Consider the following 19702-nt stretch of genomic DNA (forward strand, 5'->3'; position numbering starts at 1 on the left):
ATTTGATAAAGATGTTTGTATTTGTATCTGAGAAACGCCATTAATATTTGGAACGTCTTATCAGTGGAAACAAGTCACGCTTGAGTTGATGCCAATATTTTAAGAAGTTTGTGGGCAGTAGAAATAAAAATCCCATTAATTTAGCACTCTAACGTGTATCACGTGCTTTCTGTTTTAACCCAGCGATCAGTCAGTCGTTAATATTGTCAAATTCGACTATTTTAATCACAACACACGTCACGATGGATTTTTGACGAAGAATTGGAAACGCTAACAAAAAAGTGACAAACCTCATAGCTCCAGCTCGCAACATCTGACACCCTAGATTTAATTTATTTTTGATATGATTGATATTACCGTTAAATCAATATTTCAAAATTAAAATCAACGATCCATCACACCGCTGCGGAAAATTTACAATTTTTCTGTTTTACGGCTGCTACAAATTTAACGAATCAATAAATTGTCCCGTAATCTCCATTTGACAATGTGATTGTAATTCTCGTTTTTGACAAGGCAGAAAAACTCATTTGGTAGGTCTCACTAAACATGTAATAATATTGTGTTTCATCCCAGTGGATCGATTAAATCACTTCAAAACTGCCGCCACTATTGAAATAAATTATACAATATACTCTGTTGCCAATTTTTAATGACGATAGTCATTCCATAAACGTTTCCATAGTAAAAATTGCTTGAGGTATTGCGAGAACACAATTTTCACTTCGAAGTGGAAAATATTAGTGTTACCTTATTAAGGAGATACAACTTGACGATTAGTACAGCCAATAAATAAAGAAGCTTTTGTTTTAGTATTTTATTAACATTAAAGTTATTAGCCAATAGTATTATCACATGGATGACGAGCTACGTATGTCTACTTTTCATGGATCCACGAACGATGTGTCAGCCATTTCAGGTTCCTGATATTCTGGTTTCATATTAACTTCCCTACAAGTAACTATACTTTCCCTATCGTAATTCCTAGATTCTGCAGTAACTAGCCTACAATGGCGATTCAGACTACCCAGTTGGGCCTCGAACAGAGCATCGTTAATTATTTTTTCGGCATAAATCCGTTGAGCCCTTTCCAATTTTCTCAGCTTGTTGGCGTAAAGCCTTCCCAACAAATCAAATTCATCTTCGTCGATGCGTTGCTCCGTGAACGATTCACTCAGGTCTTCCTTTCGGCGCTTCTTTTTCTGGGAGGACGCATTGGACGGAATAAACATCGACGCTGGAGAACTTCTAGCGGATTCACTTTGCGCTTCGCTGTGAGAAGTCAATGGGTCAGATTGTGCCCCAGAAAACTAAAACAATAAACAATAAGACTGATCAAATCATCTCGAACATTCAGCTCGTTGAGGATGAAATGATAATAGGGATTCAATAAATTTACATTGCAAGTGTGGTGGGTTCCACGGTCGACGTCAAGTAAATTTAACATAGTGTATAGTGTGCCAAGGAATATACTAGTTTTATGCCTTTGACTCCGTCACCATGCTTGTGCAAATTTATGACAGCATCCCAAATTATTATAATTTTTAGTCGTTGAAGTACGTTCGTCATTGAACACACAGGGAAAATTCGGATGAATAAAATTTTTGAAATCCCTGAGAAGATAGTTGTTTATATAACAATTTTAGATCGGCTCTACTGTGGGGCGACACTTAAATTATGGACCCCCATTGCAGAAAATAGCAAAATTCCAATCGGAGCTTTTGCTGTATGCGCGTGTATTATCCATTCCATTGAACTTGAGCCAACTTTGGCTCAGTATAGGGAAACTACATTTATTCAATATTGTTTCGTATATCGCAAGTAAACTGACGGGATTTTATTGCGCAAGTTTATCGAACTCCCATAACTACCCAACGTAGTTGTGTGGATAATTTCTTTGCTTAAAATTGGTGGGAAGTCACATTCATACACATATATATTTTGGCCACCAAGTGTAGTATAATTTGAATAAATTTATGATATCCTCTGTCGGAAAACGAACTATTGTGGCAGTAATGGCACCCAGGGTGTTCGGATTTCGTGTGTTCCACTTTCCTCTATTGTTAAATGTGTCCTTGCAGTGTTATATAATGAACAAAGCGAGGCGTTTATCTGTAGGAACCCTATACTTACATCATTAGTAGCATCCTCGTCCAAGAAATAAAACGAATCTCCCGACGAGAGCGTTTCATCATCTCGGTCGTCGTTAAGAAACGAAAGTAGATCGTAATACCACAGTTTAGGTTTGTACACCTCCCCTGCTCCTGCCCTTAAGGACCTCTGAACCTTTTTAAATTCCTTCCGATAACAAGTTCGCAATGAATTGATTTTTCTCACAATCGTGTCCTTATCGCAGTCGGGTTCAACTTCTCGACACTTGTTTACTAAAAGTTCGTAAGCTGCTGCCTTCTTTGCCTTGTCCCTATAGGCGCTGTTTCGTATTTGCCACAAGGCCGGATGGGCTTTGTACACTTCGATGAATTCGATTAAAAATTTCTTCGTGTATTGACGTAGGTCAGTCATCTTCGATAAACACTCCATGGAAGGTAGACGCCACACACTCGCTCCGTTCGTAACTGAACATTGACCTTGTTGCGACTACTTACTTGTGCAGAGAAAACTTGCGCATGCCGTTTGGAGCGTTCACACACCTGCAAGCCGGCAACGGAGAGTTAGTTATTGGTTGTATCGTAATTGGTGTTGCCGTCACGTTGGTGGTGTTGCATAGCTTCGAGCGTGAGTGGAATGACGACCGAAGCGGAGAAGGAAAATACTTGCTTTATATTAAGCACACAGCAAGAACTAAATAAAAGTAAATACACACCGCACAGGACTGTGTAAATACGTTTAAAATTCCGACAAAAGATGACTAAAAACTGAAACCGAAACTACTAAATTGGGTTTAGATCACAGCAAAAATTTTTGGAAAAGCCACCACAAATTCCAACGTACACTCAGACGGTCAAATAGTGTTTCCAAAATGCAATAAATTGCTCGGGGTTATAATAGTAATGATTTACAATGCTTTCAACTTTTGAGTTCCTTGTCCGAAAGGATCAAAAGTTTTGCGACTCGAACGTCGTGGACCATTCGTCGGGTTTCTTTCACACAAGCAATTGAAGAGGAGGTCAGGGCTGTAAATTTATTGTTAGTACCATAATCCTAAAAAGTTTATTGGTGCCTTCATATAAAACAGGAAGTCGCTGTTCTGTTTGGTCTGTGTAAAGGCCGCTTTTAGAATGTTGTATGTATTAATTATTATTATTAAGGGGTTTGCTAAACAGTAGCTACTGACTGTTTTTCAAAGGTCGGTAACAGACACCTTACCGACTAATAAAATACTTGAAATCTACCTGTCTTGGTGCAAAACATCTTCCGTTTTTCCGCTGGGTTCATGCAGTAGAGACAAGGAATTAGCGAACATTGACTTCATGTTGTTTAAACTGCTTAATAAACCGTTTAGGATTATTTTGGTAATAATTTGCAGCTCCGACCTTCTCTCCAATTGTTTGCCTGGAAGAAACAAAGGTTTCATGAATCGGATGTGCATGAACACATTTTAGGCTGCTATAAAACGTGTTCTGCTTAAAATATACCAGTATGTAGAACAATGAAAACATAGGAAAAACTAATTTAATTTATTCTCACTGGAAACTCTTCAATGCTCAAGAAATATTTTCAACTTTTATCAAATTATCATGTGCTGTTTACAGTTTTCCCATAAGTATTTTCCAATTTTGGTCACTTGTTATCTAGAAATGGAATTTCATTTTAAGTTTTCTTAAGTTTTAATATCTTATGTTTAAATTGAGGAAGATATATATATTCTGTGATAACCTCTATGAGGTAAAAACCAGCGACGTAAATAACACCCCCGCAGGGACGATGTATACTATATATTTAAAGCAGGTAAGGAAGGGGGAAAATGTTCTCTCAGTAATAATAACATCGAGTGTTTATGTTTATACTTCCAAAAAAATCGATGATTAGTACGGTCAGATACCAAGCATAAGCAGTCGCATGCGATTCTGTTAAAACAAAGGATAATGATATTCAGTGAGTTTTTACCTGACAAAATTTTGTTATGATGTAATCAACATAGATAACACAATTCACATCCTATCACCAGTCCAAGAGAAAAACGAGTAGCATAAATAACAACCCCGCAGCTCCTGCACAATGCGGGCGCGAATTCCACAGATATGTGGTTCTTTCAGTAATAATAACATACTTAACTTCAAGTGTTTATGTTTATACAGTCAAAGAATTAAACCATAATCAAACAAAACATTCTGAATATTATTATTATAATGCTTATTCTAGGAAAATCTTCTTGTATAACATTTAAAAATAGAATTATTTGAGATGACGTCATTAAATTGTTGGTGGGGATGATTGGCTAAATTTTGATTAGCGTTTTACCATCTACATGATATTCCTAATATACATACAAAATTTGACAACAATCGGTCGAGTAGTTACAGTACAGTACAGTAGTCACATTACATTATAATGTGTCTAATAAAAATTGACACAGACGACAGATAGATAGACAGACAGACAGACAGACGGACGATGGATAGACTGAAACGAGAGATCACAAGTAGCAATTCTCAATTCGTCCGATGAACTCGAGTTATATTTCCTTTGCTTAGACTTGGGAAATAAGAAATCAAGAAGGTATTTTACAAGAAAAGTTGTTTTTTTTTACTTCCCGAGCGTAATCTAAGGTTTATAATAGGGTCCATCGGGCGACTGGCTACTCCCATGTTTTCTCGATATTTCATGATCTCTTTCTGTCTCTGTCTGTGTTGATTTTTATTAGACAGATAATCACCAAAACTACCGTACCAATATGTACCATATTTCAGGAAAATCGTGAACATGATAAAACGCTAACCAAAATTTAGCTAATTATTCCTATAAACAGTTTGATGACGTTCCCTGAAATTTTTGTGAAGTAAAAGCCATTTAAATTTTATAAAATAACATACTGTTATACTTGTGATTTATGTGTCTCTCTTGATTTTTACAGGCATCTAGATTTTCGCAAAAAATCCAAATTGCATCATCACATTTTGTACCACTATAAAGGCGCTGAATTCCATGGCTATGCCTTAAAAATGTTGAGTTACTTACGTGAAGGTCGCTAGTTCATTGACTCGTAGATCATAATTTTTTTATTGATCAAATCAAAAACGATTTACCCTAATTTGTCGGATTTTGAGAATACAATAATATTGCGCCCGCCTATATTTAATAATAATAGACTAAGAATCAACTTAATACTTACAGAACGTTTTGCTTCATTGTAGCTTAACTAATAAACAATCGAAGTTAATCATGTACTGATAATATATTTTTACCCGTTGGTTATCTGCTTTAAATATATTTGACCTGTCCGTACCTATGCAGACTGCGTCTTCTTTGTTTTAACTTATTGTAAGGAATTTCTCTCGTGAATGGACTGTATTATAGGATTTGTCATAAAAAATAATAAACAATTTTTTTTTAATCTTCAAAGAAACAGTATTTGTTCGAATCTGCTTTAAAGTCAAGGAAGTTTTGGGTAAATAACTCTATATCAATGGTGCAAATTATAAAAAAACATAAATAAAATAATTTAGTGAGATGTAAGGAATTTAGCTTACCGACTTAAGGCACTTACAATAAATCACTTGGTATACTAGACAAACACTGAAATATGATGCATTGATGAGACCATAAGAAAGCCCAAACTTCAGTGTATAGCTTCTCGCTGGTTGTTTAGCCGTCTAAGCTTGAAATTCTTTAGAGGTTTATTAAATTTACTTTAAATTTTTCTATAAATCTTGTTCCATAAACAACGTTAGATTCAATATTGTTATTATAATATTTAATGCAAAACCCTTGATGCTTTCGGACTCCGTTCACTGTTCACTATTTTCCGGACTCTACTTTACTAGTCTCAGCATAGCTTCACAAAACTTTGCTATTTATCTAAATAGAAAAATACTCCTGTAGTTACTAAATGTTAAAAATGTACCAAGGCAGCAACTGCCCTGGAAAATACAGATGACGATGCTGCAAAAATTTCAGTTCTTCACGGGTTTCGTTGACCCTAAGCATTTTTTTAGTAATTAATATAATAATCATGAGCCAATCACAAAAAGAATGTGAAATAACATTGTGATAGTAAACAGCTATAGATACAATTTCTTACAGTAGAGAACGCCAAATAGTGAACATTGACTTTCAGTTTCCAAAACTGATAATTTACAAGGCTTACGTGATTTTAAGTTGTCTGTAACTTAAAATGTGTTCATGTACGTCAAATTGGTAGACTTTTTTCCTTGTAGGAAAACAATTGGCTGGTTTACAATAAACAGAAAGTCAATGTTCACTATTTGGCGGACTCTACTTTACCTTCATCATCGCTATGAGAATGTTGTTGTGTGTTTCTAGAAAGTGCATTAGAACGTGAGAGTTTTAAAGTTTCTTATAGTTATGTTGAAACATCATTATTGTTAAGTGCTATTTTAAAAATTGTTAATGATTACTTCGCCTTCATTACCAGTTGCGACACGCCACTGGATGAACCGCAATTCTAAGCACATTATACGCAGACTATTGTTGTTCATGTTGTCAACGCCTAATCATGTTAATAAGGTGTATGTACTGGGATGACGTTTGTAGACGCGTGAAGCCGATTCTCTGAATATCTTTGCTGTTTGTAGTTTCTGCATGGCCATCACTGTATTGGATTTTTATTAATTATAATTAATTTTAATTAACAATAATTAACATTGTGTAATCACTCCTTAATCAAAAGGTGCACTGACAAAAACACGATCTTAAAAAATATACATACATATCTGGAAGTATTGATGAGATATTTATGTATATAGCAGTTTTGACAAATCTTGAAACATTCTGCATAGATTTGCTTAATGTTTAGCGCAGTTTGACTGTAGAAAATATTGCAAATAGCGTTTCGTTCTTCTTTTTCTCACTCGACGAACTGTAGTTACTACGACGTGCAGCTTCTGCTGGTGACTCGAAGCTTTGTGTAGTTGTTATGCGACCAATTCACAGGGCTGTATTTACTTAAGGCTGTTGCTGCGATGAAGCGGACAAGAAGTGGTGTTTACCTAAGCTCCGTAAGAATCAATTTAAAATGGTGCTTTGTAGTAACTACGCAAAAAACTGATTGCTTTTTTGTTTTACAATATTTAATCACTGTATTTAGTAATGCTGAAAAAGAAGAATCAAACGATATTTATATACGGAAAAAAAAACTTATTTTCAATAATTTTGTAATTTGTGGTTAATTTTCGACAAATAATTTGGTCAATTTATTTACTATTAAAAAAAATAACACTAGAGAAACCTAGTTTGGACTTGCTTTTTCAAAATTAAGAAATGATCTATAACAAAACAGCACATAAGTTTTTCCTTAAGCACTTCAGGCCGTTATTTTTATCTCTCATTTTTATGAAGAACCAGTCGGCGCAATTTGTTGCCGATTGCAATGTAGTAACAACCTTAAGTGATGTCATAATGAGCATTTGCCTTAAGCGGCAATTCAGGTTTTTAAAGACGTGCTTTTATTCAAGTATTGGTATATAATATATGTAGTACGTATGTATATTCACCGATAAATATTTAGGTACTGAAAAAGTGCAAGGGTGGTATACTATTAATTACGGCTCTGTGTTTGAGTAGGGTGGACATCATGAACCTTATAGTTTAACTTTCGAGTTACTGTAAGTTCACTCATGTACATAATTTAAAAATATTTTATTTTTTATGGAGTCCTTGAAGCTGACAGCAAATAAATATGCAAATATGTATTAGCAATAAAATGCAGAAAGTACAAAAATGTGTATAATTATTATTATGCATTTTTTTGCTCAATGATGAATTATTATAGGTCATACCAACACGCACGGAAATTTCGTGCATACAAGTTGAACCTTTAAAATTAAACACTTACGTCAAAACACACTATAATAATTAACAGTCCAATGTAAGCAATTGCACTTTTTGGTTTCAATCCAAAACATCATTTGGTAGATAACAAAATGTATTTTGTTAAAAAAAGTATGTTCACTTAAAAAAACAAGGGACTATAATTCTCATTAATAAATGAATACAAATCAATTACCGTGGGATGTTGATGGTTAAAGTTGTGGGTGAATTTTATTATGCGCAATTTGCATTAATTTCCCTTAATCTACATACAATAATTCTTTAGTTTTTTTGTTAAAAACAATACAAAATTAATAGCTTTATGTTATTTTTGTCTAACAGCATTCACTTCGCATTAAATATAACTGCAAAGGTTAAGAATGACACCTTTGTGATATGATCCAGCCACATCTACATTATTCCGTATATTCGTGTTTGTGGCATGTATTGGAAATGATCTACTTACTAATTAATCTTCTGAAACAAGCCACATGTGGTTTTGTCAGATGGTTATCATATTAGTCCAAAACATTAGGTATTCCTACTCTAATAACATCGATTATGAATTATAACTTGGGCGGTGTATCAGTATCACATTACACTAATTAATACGGCTCGCAATTTTGACGAGGTGGAATGAAAAATGCTATGCCGAGAAAAATAATTAGCAGTGGAATAAATGAGTTCCCGCAATGTAGGATTGCAGTCGGTATCGTGTAATTTTCTTTCTATGGTTGGTTACTTTTATTTTAGGTCTGATGCATGCCGCAGTGAGGGTCCTTTTATAATGACTTTAATGGCAATGTTTTTCTCTTCCTGATAGCCCGGGGTAACCGACAGTTGCTCAGATAAGTAGAAACAAGCTTTTTTCTGAAAGGAAATTTAAGCTCACAAACGAATGTTTCTTACATTAAGAAAATTATTTTTGTGCTAAATTCGCATTATAGTGGTTGGATTTAATGACCTCGCAGTTCAGAAAAAAAAGGCATGTTAATGCGGCAACTATTTGATGGCTGTAATCCGTGTTTTTTTACATTAACTTAAACGTGGCTCACGAATTCAAAGTACGGCTAATTCACTGCCACCATTTCATATATCACGGTCGAATTTTCAATAGTAGGAAAGTATTTTAAAATAAATTTTCTTTTCAAATAGAACTTGGAAGGCAAGATAATCTATTTTGTGCTCTCCAAATCCGCTGAGATTTTTGTACATGGTGACTGATTGTCCCTTTGAAGATAAACGATTAGAAAGCCTTCCCGGAGGAAGTCAGTGTCTCGGCCGCATTTGCCAGATAGAGACATTAGAAATGCCATTAATCATCGTCGATTCTTGCCAAAGCCCTTACACGCATTTCGCCTTATTATTGATTTTTTTCAGTTAAAACACTTTTAATATGTTGTGGGGCTAATGAAGCGGCAAATTTTTTCAAAGTTTGTTTTAAATTCCCCTTGCGTGCTGGGATAAAAGATAAATCAAGCGTACAATTAATTACCTCGATTTTTAGAATGTTTAAAGAGTAGCGGGAACAGAATAAAAGAAAAAGTTGTGCAGCCGAATCCTAGCTTTTTTGTAACCCTAGGGATTATCTGTTATTGCGTTAGTTTGTAGAATTCGCGTAGAAACGATACGGGCAAAGCTCTGGCCCTGGCATTTCCGTGAGCGAGGGAAGACGTGTCTTTTGTTATAATGTCCAGAGTGACGATAACAAAAGTGTCGAGAATAAAAATCAATAAATGGTGCTGGTGGTTGCAAATTACTCAAGGCTTACAAACGAACTAATATAATGTTATCAAACTCTAGGAATTTTAATAAAGTCGGTAAAAGAACAGTCTTTAGCAAAACGTAGGGACTTGAGTCGATTCAATTCGAAATAATTACAAGAAAAACAATTATAAATGTAGATAAGGTTTTACTGATACGAAAAATTTATATTCATGAAGAGTCGTCAGGGGAGCCGTGACAGACCGGGTCTATCCAAGTGGTTTTAGATACTGACATAAACACGTTGACAATTTGTTGACATTTTCAGGTGATGAAAACGTCTTTGTGGTAGTACCAGTAATTTCTTTCTCTCAAAACTTTTTCGAACTTTGACGATCTGTACAATCAAGGGAGGCAAAATCGAGCGAACTCCCTTGTCGCAGTGAGCCTCAACATGAATAAATTGGGAGAGGGGGAACAATAATACACAGCGTAGACGTCTTATGTCTGTATCGGATCATATATTATCATGCCATCATTCATATATTATGATTTCATCTTTCGGAATCTGGTATTTTCGACTAACTTTTCAAGTATGTGAGGTACAAACATACATTTCTTTTCGGCATTGGACTTCTTTATTTTTCACACAGATGGCGCCACAGATATTTAATTGTAATTATTACTAATTAGTGATTTAATTTTCTCAAAACTTAACCATTGTAAGTTTTTATATATACATACGTATTCTGACTGTATGTTCCAAATGCGGAACTCTTCATTGCTTCATTCTTTTAAATTTGTTTCAAAAACACTTCATATTTAATATACACATTTGGAAATAGCATTGCAATAAAGATGTTTCCGAAAAGATATACTTTTTAATTAAATTCGCCCTGCTGCTACTTCTAAAGGTGTAATTAAGTGCTTACTCATTGAACTTTTTGGATGTTTTGTCGTTATTCAATCAATTAAATGTTGTTTTAATTTAATTGTGTACAGCATTTGCATCTTTCTCAACGGTGGCTGGGGGAAGTATTTAACAAGGTTTGATGAATGTCTTCATATTTTCTTCGCGTTTCATCGCCTGTTAGAATGAATATGTCCGTTTCTGTCATCGATTGGCGATTTTACTAGACAAATAGTTGCTTTGGAATTTTAGACGCACGTACTTTAAGTTTCTGGTGTAGATGGTAAATTTTAGCCTTTGCTTAAAAAAATCCAGTGGCGGCTCGTCACCTTGAAATGGGGGACACAATTTAGTTGAGAGTTAAATATGAAGATATAAAGCAGACTGTTATTACCAATTAATAGATGAAATTGTGTGATGGGAATAAATACAAAAATACATTCAGTAAAAGTGAAAAAGCATTTGTTATGTTTTTCACAACCGCACATGTACAGAAATTTATTATACGTGTTATGTCCTATGAAACTCTTCCTTTTTGTTATGAACACTTTTTTTATTAATAAATTTTTCATTACAATTTTATCGTCATAAGATAGAGGACGATTTTTTATCAAATATTCAACTGAATTCATCGCCCAGAATGAAAATGATCACCCGTAGTTGAATTACTGCTAGCGGTCACTATTCAAACAGGACCCGATTTCAGCCAAATACAGCGACTAAAGGCGCGGTTTCCATGCCAACCGTGTAAACAAAACGTCTAAATGAGTCATCTTTAGATGCAAGTTTTGATATATTTCATTTCATTTTACATACTGCTCTAAAATAATAAAATTCTGACATGAAATTTAATAATTTAAAACATTTTTAGAAAATTTAGATTCTAATAACACCGATTTGGGGATATGAGTACATATTAAGTCATACGCTTTAACCCCTCACCCTCCCCTCGAAAGTTGATGATGTCATCCCAAAAATATACTGAATACATAATAAAAATTGAATAATAAAAAAATGTTCATTTTCAAAATTCGACCACATATAAGTATATGACATTGTTTGTTGTTCTTTAAAACGACTAAAACTGTGTAAATCTTTTTTTTTTTAGAATAAAAGATAATGAAAATTTTAACTTATTCAAAAATTTTACTTATCTATAGATAGGATTGTTATACTCAAAATAAATCAATTTTCTTTTTTCATTGTTTGCAAATATTGTAAAAAGACAAATCATATCTATTTCTTTAGTAGAGAAAACAATATATAAAGCAATTCAATAAATCTCTTAAATCGAGTATTAAAAGAAAGCTTATAATAAAAACAAAGTTAAGAATGTCATAAAATACATAGAGAATCGAATCCATAAAACCAAGGAAAATAAAATTTTATACACGAACCAACCAATGTTGACTTCTACGTAAGCCAAGGAAGTATATACACTGTAATAGGGTCCATCGGACTTTAAGTAATTGTACTCGTAATTTAAGAACTTTGACCTATTTTTTTCTTGTTTTTTTTTGTCAAAATTATTTTTATGAATATTTGGCACACAGTTGTTTTTTGGATTAAAAAGAGCACAATTTTGCTTTCCTATCTTTATCCATAGAACATATAACTACAATAATTGTTAATAACGTGATATTATTAAAGAATTTTTTTCGACGATATTAAAATTTTTCCAGATTTTGAAAACACTTGAGATTCAAATTTTAGCATGGAATAATTATTTTACAGTTTGTTTTAGTTTTTATTCAATACAATAACGAAGTACTGGACAGAATCCAAGGTGCTGGAAATTTTGATTATAAATTATTTGGACCTAGAATTAAAGAACTCCAAATAAATAAATTACAAAATTTTCTAATTTGTGCTACCCAAACGTAAGCCACAGAGGTATTTTAATATGATCCATTTGGGCATTGGCTAAATAAAATTGCAAAAGCTAGGTCTTCCGTTTCCGTTCGTCTGTCATTTGTCGTCTTTCGTTTGTTGATGATTTTATTATTATTTATTAAAAATATCATGCCGATAGTTAAGCTCTAAGCAAGATTTTTCTGACTATCCCCACTAAAATTTGATGACGTCATCTAATAATATTTCAAAGTAACTCTTATTTAAATGTGCTAAATAAAATCCTTTAGAACTGTGATTTATTAATCTACCTCTGTTTATAACCTTGTGCATCTAAGTTTTTGACAAAGAGTACAGTTTGGCATAGTAAATCGTTAATTAGGATTTATTTGTTCATGATTTCCAAAAACTCAAAATTTTATGTCTGGTAAATTGCTCTTGAAATTTATAGTGCGACAAACTTTAATAGGTATTTGTGGATTAATATCGTATTATCTATATTTTTAGATACACGTTAAAGTAAAAAAAAAGGTGAAACCAAATTTTATAGTTGGTCTTGGAATCTACGAAATGGATTTTTCTAAAATTTTGGCAATTTTTAATGATTAGTTATTTATTCCCTTTCGAAAGTTAATGACCTTATCTCAAAAATGTTTGATAATGTTTTTATTTTCTAAAACCGTTTATACAGAATTAAAACAAATGAATGAATCGGTTAATTTCGGTACCTATACAGTATGTTGATAAAATTCAGAGAACAGTGGTAGGTACTGCTTGTTACATTACGAAAATAACGTAACAGAATCCATCCCGCGAAGGGCTACTTTCATGTTTACTCGATCTTTCATGAGCCCTAGAGCATATCTGTCGTCTGTCTGTCTGTAGTTTGAGTGGAGGGTAAAACGCTAACTAAAATTTGTCGTTTATTTCTACCGACAATTTGATGACGTCACTTCAAAATTTTGCTTGGTAAATGGTATTTAAATTTTATAAAATAGCATACTTTTGTATTTGTGGTTTGCGAATCCTCTCTGATTTTGCCCTAGACATCCAGATTTTTGTAAAAAATCAGAATTCTATAACAACATCTTAAAATTTTTGATCACGTGCACTACACTACACAATAGGCTTATTTACAAAAGCTTCATGTAAATAACTTTTCTTAGAATAAGAAATACATTATTGAGTGGTATTCATATTATTTTTTATGAAATTTTAACATTTGAAACTATTTTTATTAAATGCATACCACTGTTGTAGAATAAATAGGTTGTTACACTAGCAGCTTAGAATGGGGAGGTTTTTTACCGGTCCTTATCTCGTTGGGAATCTGTCATTTAGCGTCTCTGCGAAAATCATTCTAGCTTTTATAATTTACAATACAAAATTTTCAGATGGCATTTGGTCGAGTCGAAAATATAATTTCTTTTATTAATTACATCGGTCACGAACAGATATCGATAGAATCAGCGTTCCCTAAACAAGGCGATCCAATCGGCAATTAGCGTCCAGGAATAAACGAAGGTATTCCCAGCAACCCTGACAAATAAGTTTTCATACAAATGTTAATTGCAAAATTTTTAATTCATTCTTAAATTTTCAAATCACACACAGAAAAAAATAACGAAACAAATTAAAAAAAAAGGTTACTACTATTGCAAGTATTGAAATAGAAATTGCAGTTTGTCAATTCACTGAAATGAAATTGATCATGAACGTCCAGTGGGCTAGAGTTTTTCAGCAGTAAGTAATTGTTGCATTAACAACTTCGGGACCTAAACGTTTTGATCACCAGGATTTTCTTTAATTTTTTACGAGTTTTGTTTAACATAAGCATAAGTTGTTTGCAATTTTCACTAACAAGTTATTACGACAATAAATCATGCCCGCCACAAACCTGATTCTTTAGGTTTAATTTTTGTAAAATTATATTTTTAATTCATTGAGGTATTACTTTGTCAAAACTGAATAAAATATTGTATGCAATCACGCGAGTTAAGTCTATTATTATGTTATGAAAATTCTAAAATTTGGGTTGCGACCTTAAAGTTTATAAACATTCCAAAGGGTACTTTGTATTGCAGTGGTCCACATTCTATATAACATCCACATGAAACAGATCTTCCTTTCTTCCTCTATTAGTCTAAAAATGAATAACAACAAACACTTCTTAAATGTTGTTGTAAAACAAACTAATTAACCGGTAGCTGTTTTTAAATTCTGCCACTGTAAAACCAGAATCAAAATAACAAGCAGAGACTTGACCCGTTGAATTTTCAAAACGATGAGTCATGAATACTTCCTGTTGCGTGTTATATCACATTTCTTCTTATCGCGATAAACATAAACAGTGAATTTTTTTCTCGATGTCGTGATCGCTAGACTCAACCTAGAAACATTTGCTGACGATGAGCCTCGCACCACGCACAGGAACCTCACCTTTGCAGAACTGCTTCTACCATGTGGCGCGTTCGTGGTGATGGTGATACCAAGTGGAGGAGCGTAATCGATCAGCTGACTGAGGCCAGTGACCTAGTACCGGTTGCCTCCGAGCTACTCCGAACCGACACCAAAGTTACCGCCCCTCTGCTTCTTGCTTTATTTCGTTTTCATTTTTCGGAGCGCAGAGCGGCGAAGTGACCGTTATTGCTATACCTACATACAAAACTCGGCTTTACAAATCCTTCGAGTATTCAAGTAAATGGCACTTTCCCACAAGTTCTTCGAACGTGTTTGTGACGGCTAGGCTTAATCCTTTGATGACGACGAGAGATACGAAGGAGCTCCGGCTTTAGCGTTTTCGTTTTTTCGAATGCCGCCAGGGATTAAGGGTTCATTTTCATTCTTTGTTGGTCGGAGGAGGGAAATGTACAAGCAAGTGTAGAAGAGGTGGTCGGGTTCCAGCTTTCTCAACACGTGTGTGTACAATGGGTGCAAAAAGTTTTGTTAAATTGACAACTTTGTTGATTATTTATGCATATAAGTAGTATAGTGTAATCATGCAGTATAAATCAAGTATGCAGTTAACAAAGTTGCGTTAGAATAAGAAAGAAAAGACAGAATAGTAAAATGCATCACAAGTTCGTTTCGTCGAAGAGTGAATGGAAGAAAATAAATACGTCTGCATTTTATGGTCCCCAAAATTTTGAATAATTAATGAATAACTATACCTAACCAGGAGTATTTCTATTTCAAGTCGTTTTGAAGAACCAATTAAACGTTTCAGTTTTTAGTAATTAGTTGGAATCGTTCTGTAATTATCTGGCATTTTTTTTAACAAATTCAATAATTCTATCAAATAAAGCTTATGAAATGGTAAAAATATTTTAACAAAAAATATGGATTTGTTGCTTACATTATCCGAGAAGTGAAAACTAATTTTAGTTCTTGTTTAGGTGTCGCATGGTGGTAAATATGTATGTGTTTTCTAGACTTTCTTTAGAGCGTAAGCTAGGAAAGTGTTGTAAATAGACTCCATTCGGTGAACGGCCACTTTCATTTTTCTCAAAGTTTCATGACCCCCCGAGGAGGGTGAAATAAGAATATTCTACCCTCGTCGTGACCCCCACAGTATGAAAAAATATGTCTCCCGTTTTCGCCTCTCTGTCTGTTTGTTTTCTGATGTCCGCGATATTTTCAGACAGTTGATCTCCAAACTGAAGAATATCGTGTAGATGCTAAATCTCCAAACAAAATGTGTCTGCTCATCTCTACCAAGTTTGATGTCGTTATCTCAAAATTTTGCAGATTTTAGAAAAAATGGAAACTTGTATAACATTTTACATTTGAAACTGCGAAACTGAACGCTCTGAAATCTTACATCGTTTTAAAGTTATCGTTATGGTAAAATGTTATTTAAAATGTATCCTATGCCTTCCAAAAACTTGGGTGTTAAAATTTTGCTGGATAAGTCCAATCTAAAATGTGCAGAATGTTATGAATCTATACTTATAATTTATCAATGCGTCCATATTTATTAGAATTGGTTATCTAGGGTGGCCACAAAAAATAATGTATGAAGCAACTGCTGACCCTATTTTCTCGAAAATTTGGGAATATCTATCCAAATTGATATGTAAGTATATCGTTGTTGAAATGTTAATGACATCATTATAAAGTTTTTTTATGAAAAACTCACTAGAAACATCGGAGTACTACGTATACGTCTTTACCTTAGCAGCCCATACATATCTTTATTTTAACTTATAGGGTATTTTTCTAAGAATCTGGATTTGTTTGATCGTACTTTTGGACTGGGCGAAGTTCGGTCTATAATCGTAGTCCAATTTGTTGCTTTTGTTCATTCAAAAGTCACATACATGTACAAACTTACATCGTTTCAGTTTTTTACTTCTTGAGTGTAAGCTAAGGAAGTACATATTGTAATCGAGTCCATCGGTCGACTCCCTACTTTTATGTTTTCTCGACCTTTCATGACCCCTAGCGTACGGGAAATGGGTCCTCCGTTTTTGTCTGTCCGGATTTTTATTAGACAGATAATCCCCGAAACTGTTGTCAAATTTTGTATCTACATTAGGAATATCATGTAGATGGTAAAACGCTCACCAAAAATTGTCTCACCACCAATGGGATGACGTCATCTCCAGAATTTAGAATAATATATATTTTTCAATTTTCTAAAATAAGACACTCTTGTTCTTGTAGTGTATGAAGCCGTGTTGAGTTTTCATCCTAGTCACAGATTTTTGGAAAAAAAATCAAAATTGTGTAACATTTTGCAATTTAACTTTGATACTGCAAAACCGAATGCTCTTGCACACGTTTTAAGGTTATCGTAATAATTAGAATTTATTCGTTCCCTCTCAAAATATAAATGACGTCATCTCAAAATTTTTTCCACTAAATCGTATCTAAAATGTGCAAAATATGATGATTGATGATGATGAGTCTAGAATTGTGATTGCAAAAATATTAAAAACATCATCGGAAAACTTTGTAAAGGATAAACTTATTTCAAACATACCTGTAGAATGGTTCTTTACATTTTCTTTAACATTACGTATTACATATTTTTAATTTAACTTCTAGGGGTTCTCAAAAAAATAAAATAAAATTCGCAAAATCTAATTTTATAATTTTTTGAAAAAGCTGGGACGAGGGACGTTTTTTCCAAATAAACTTCGACCATTTTTTTACAAAATTTTAAATAAGAGTTTTAAAATTATCAAAGTTGTTTTAAAAAATCGGTAGGTAAAACGGATGTGCTTAATGTTTTAAAATCCACCGCAATTATTTTCGCTGACGTGGACCGTTTTTTAGCATAAATTTATATGAAGAGATATAGACTACAAAATTAGTTTACTAAAAATAGTGAAAGGTATGGACCCGTATCCGTATTATGTCAATGTGTATGTCGAATGTATTTATAAACATTGTTTATTTTTGAAATTCTGGTGATATGTTGCCACGTTATTCCAGTTGTTTTAATCTTTTTTAACAATGTAAAAATAGGGTATTTTTGACACCTGTGTCACAATATTTTATAGAGAGATAAGTAAAAGTACGCGCTTGGTTGTGATATATAACTTGAGTTTTAATATGCACAGAGATGCATTACTTTTAATTTTCAAATTTCGTTATTTCAGTTTCAGTTTCACTCGTTATTTTACTACTAAATCTTTCTGTTCTGTTTATTTTCTTTCCTTTATTTTCCATATCTAAAATATAGTTCCCTGCAATTTTTCATGTCGTAAGCAAGAAAATCAAAAATCAAAAAAGTCAAAAATCGTAGTTCTAGCTTTTAAAAATACTCCACAAAAAAAAAGATGACAGAGAAAATATAAAATACTTATGTATAGGCTGTATTATTTTTAAAAAAGTGTAATATCGATATTTAAAAATTGTAATATTTAAGATTTCTTGTAAACACTCTGTATATTAAAATTCACTTTTAACGAAGCGCTTACCTCCTTTTAACTTTCCATAAAATATTGCAACACACAGGCGTTAAAATAAAACTATTGCGTTATTTTTCATGAATCCTTACATTACTAAAAAAATTCAATAAAACTGGAATTTCAAAAATTAACTATGATTGTAAAACGCAAGAAGAGACCAATTAGGATACATCGCAAAAGCTATTCTATTTAAGTGATCAAGTTGTATGTTTTGTCTTAAAAACAAAAATACTCTTGATAGTTGAAAACAATTTTAATGTATGTTACCCAAAGAACTGTATAATTTTATTTTATAATTTTTTTTTGTATCTCTAATAATGAGATATCGACGGGTGCACGCTTGGTGACTCACCCTGTATATTTTGCTAAAAAAAAAAAAAAAAAAAAAATAAAAATTGAATTTTAGATCTACTTGCTACACATGTTTCAACAAACTATAGATACATACGCTCGTGGAAAACAAACATATCAAAAACGTGATTTTTGTCGCGAATTGACTGTTACAATCTGTAGATGTTAACGTAATTATTATTAACGGTCAATTTTGTTACTTATGAATTAAACACTACGTGCCTTACAAAAGCCCTGCAACTAAAAGCAGTTTGATGTTTTAATATCGTATATCTTATTTTATGACCCATTCAAGAATATAAAATGATTAAACATCGTTTCCGCATATTCGTCACCAGAAATTACACTTCCGTTCCATAATGTTTTATTTAACACTAGTGACAAGTCCATTTAAGTCTTATCTTTTAAATTTTAAGTAGTTCATTTTTTGTATTCCCTAAATCAGTTGCAGCTTCTTACCAAATTTCGAGTGTAAAAAAAATTAAACGCTGTAGCTTGTGTAACAGTCTTTTCTACATTATTTTTACATTTTGAAGAAAATATTATTATTTATTGATAGTTTTCTTACTTCTTCTTTAGATACGCATCAAAAACAAGATCAAATTCAATATGATACCTGAAAAAACATTGAGTTTCTGGAGTCTACTAGAACATGAGAGCTAATGTTACTTAGTAGCTTTGTAATGAGCTTGGAAACAAAACTTAGCCTAATTTGATCCTACTTTGAAGCAATTAAATCAACTTGCAATTCTGTGACTTATTAAGAGGCAAACATAATTTAAATATTTTTCCATTTAATAAAATGTACCTACATTTTATAGGTATAGGCTTTTCGTCAATCTGTTAATTAAGAAATGAGTTCAAATTTTATTAGAGTTACAGTGAACAAGCTATAAAATACTTATTTTATAATTATTATCAAAACATTCTTTTCATAAATGTGTAATCATTAACGAAAAACTAAGCTAATGGGAGCTAATCTGCTTAATTATACATACTTGATGCATTTAATTATCCC

At 32.9% G+C, this 19702-nt stretch overlaps 2 protein-coding genes across 2 annotated transcripts in view; both read right to left on the reverse strand.

Annotated features, from left to right (window-relative positions):
• LOC135122702 (D-2-hydroxyglutarate dehydrogenase, mitochondrial-like) overlaps nucleotides 1-19702 on the reverse strand; it is a 265146-nt gene that overhangs the window by 169948 nt on the left and 75496 nt on the right. The gene's annotated exons all lie outside the window — the stretch shown is intronic.
• Nucleotides 803-2798, reverse strand: LOC135122708 (uncharacterized). The gene is made up of 2 exons (XM_064047076.1): nucleotides 2134-2798; nucleotides 803-1310 (listed from the first exon to the last, which is right to left on the reverse strand). The coding sequence occupies exons 1-2, from the start codon at nucleotides 2539-2541 to the stop codon at nucleotides 885-887; spliced, it is 834 nt and encodes a 277-aa protein (XP_063903146.1). The 5' UTR covers nucleotides 2542-2798; the 3' UTR covers nucleotides 803-884.

The sequence above is a fragment of the Zophobas morio genome, unplaced genomic scaffold (assembly GCF_036711695.1).
Source record: "Zophobas morio isolate AGI-343-1 ecotype UQ-CSIRO unplaced genomic scaffold, CSIRO_AGI_Zmor_V1 ptg000005l, whole genome shotgun sequence".
Classification (NCBI taxonomy): Eukaryota; Metazoa; Arthropoda; class Insecta; order Coleoptera; family Tenebrionidae; genus Zophobas; species Zophobas morio.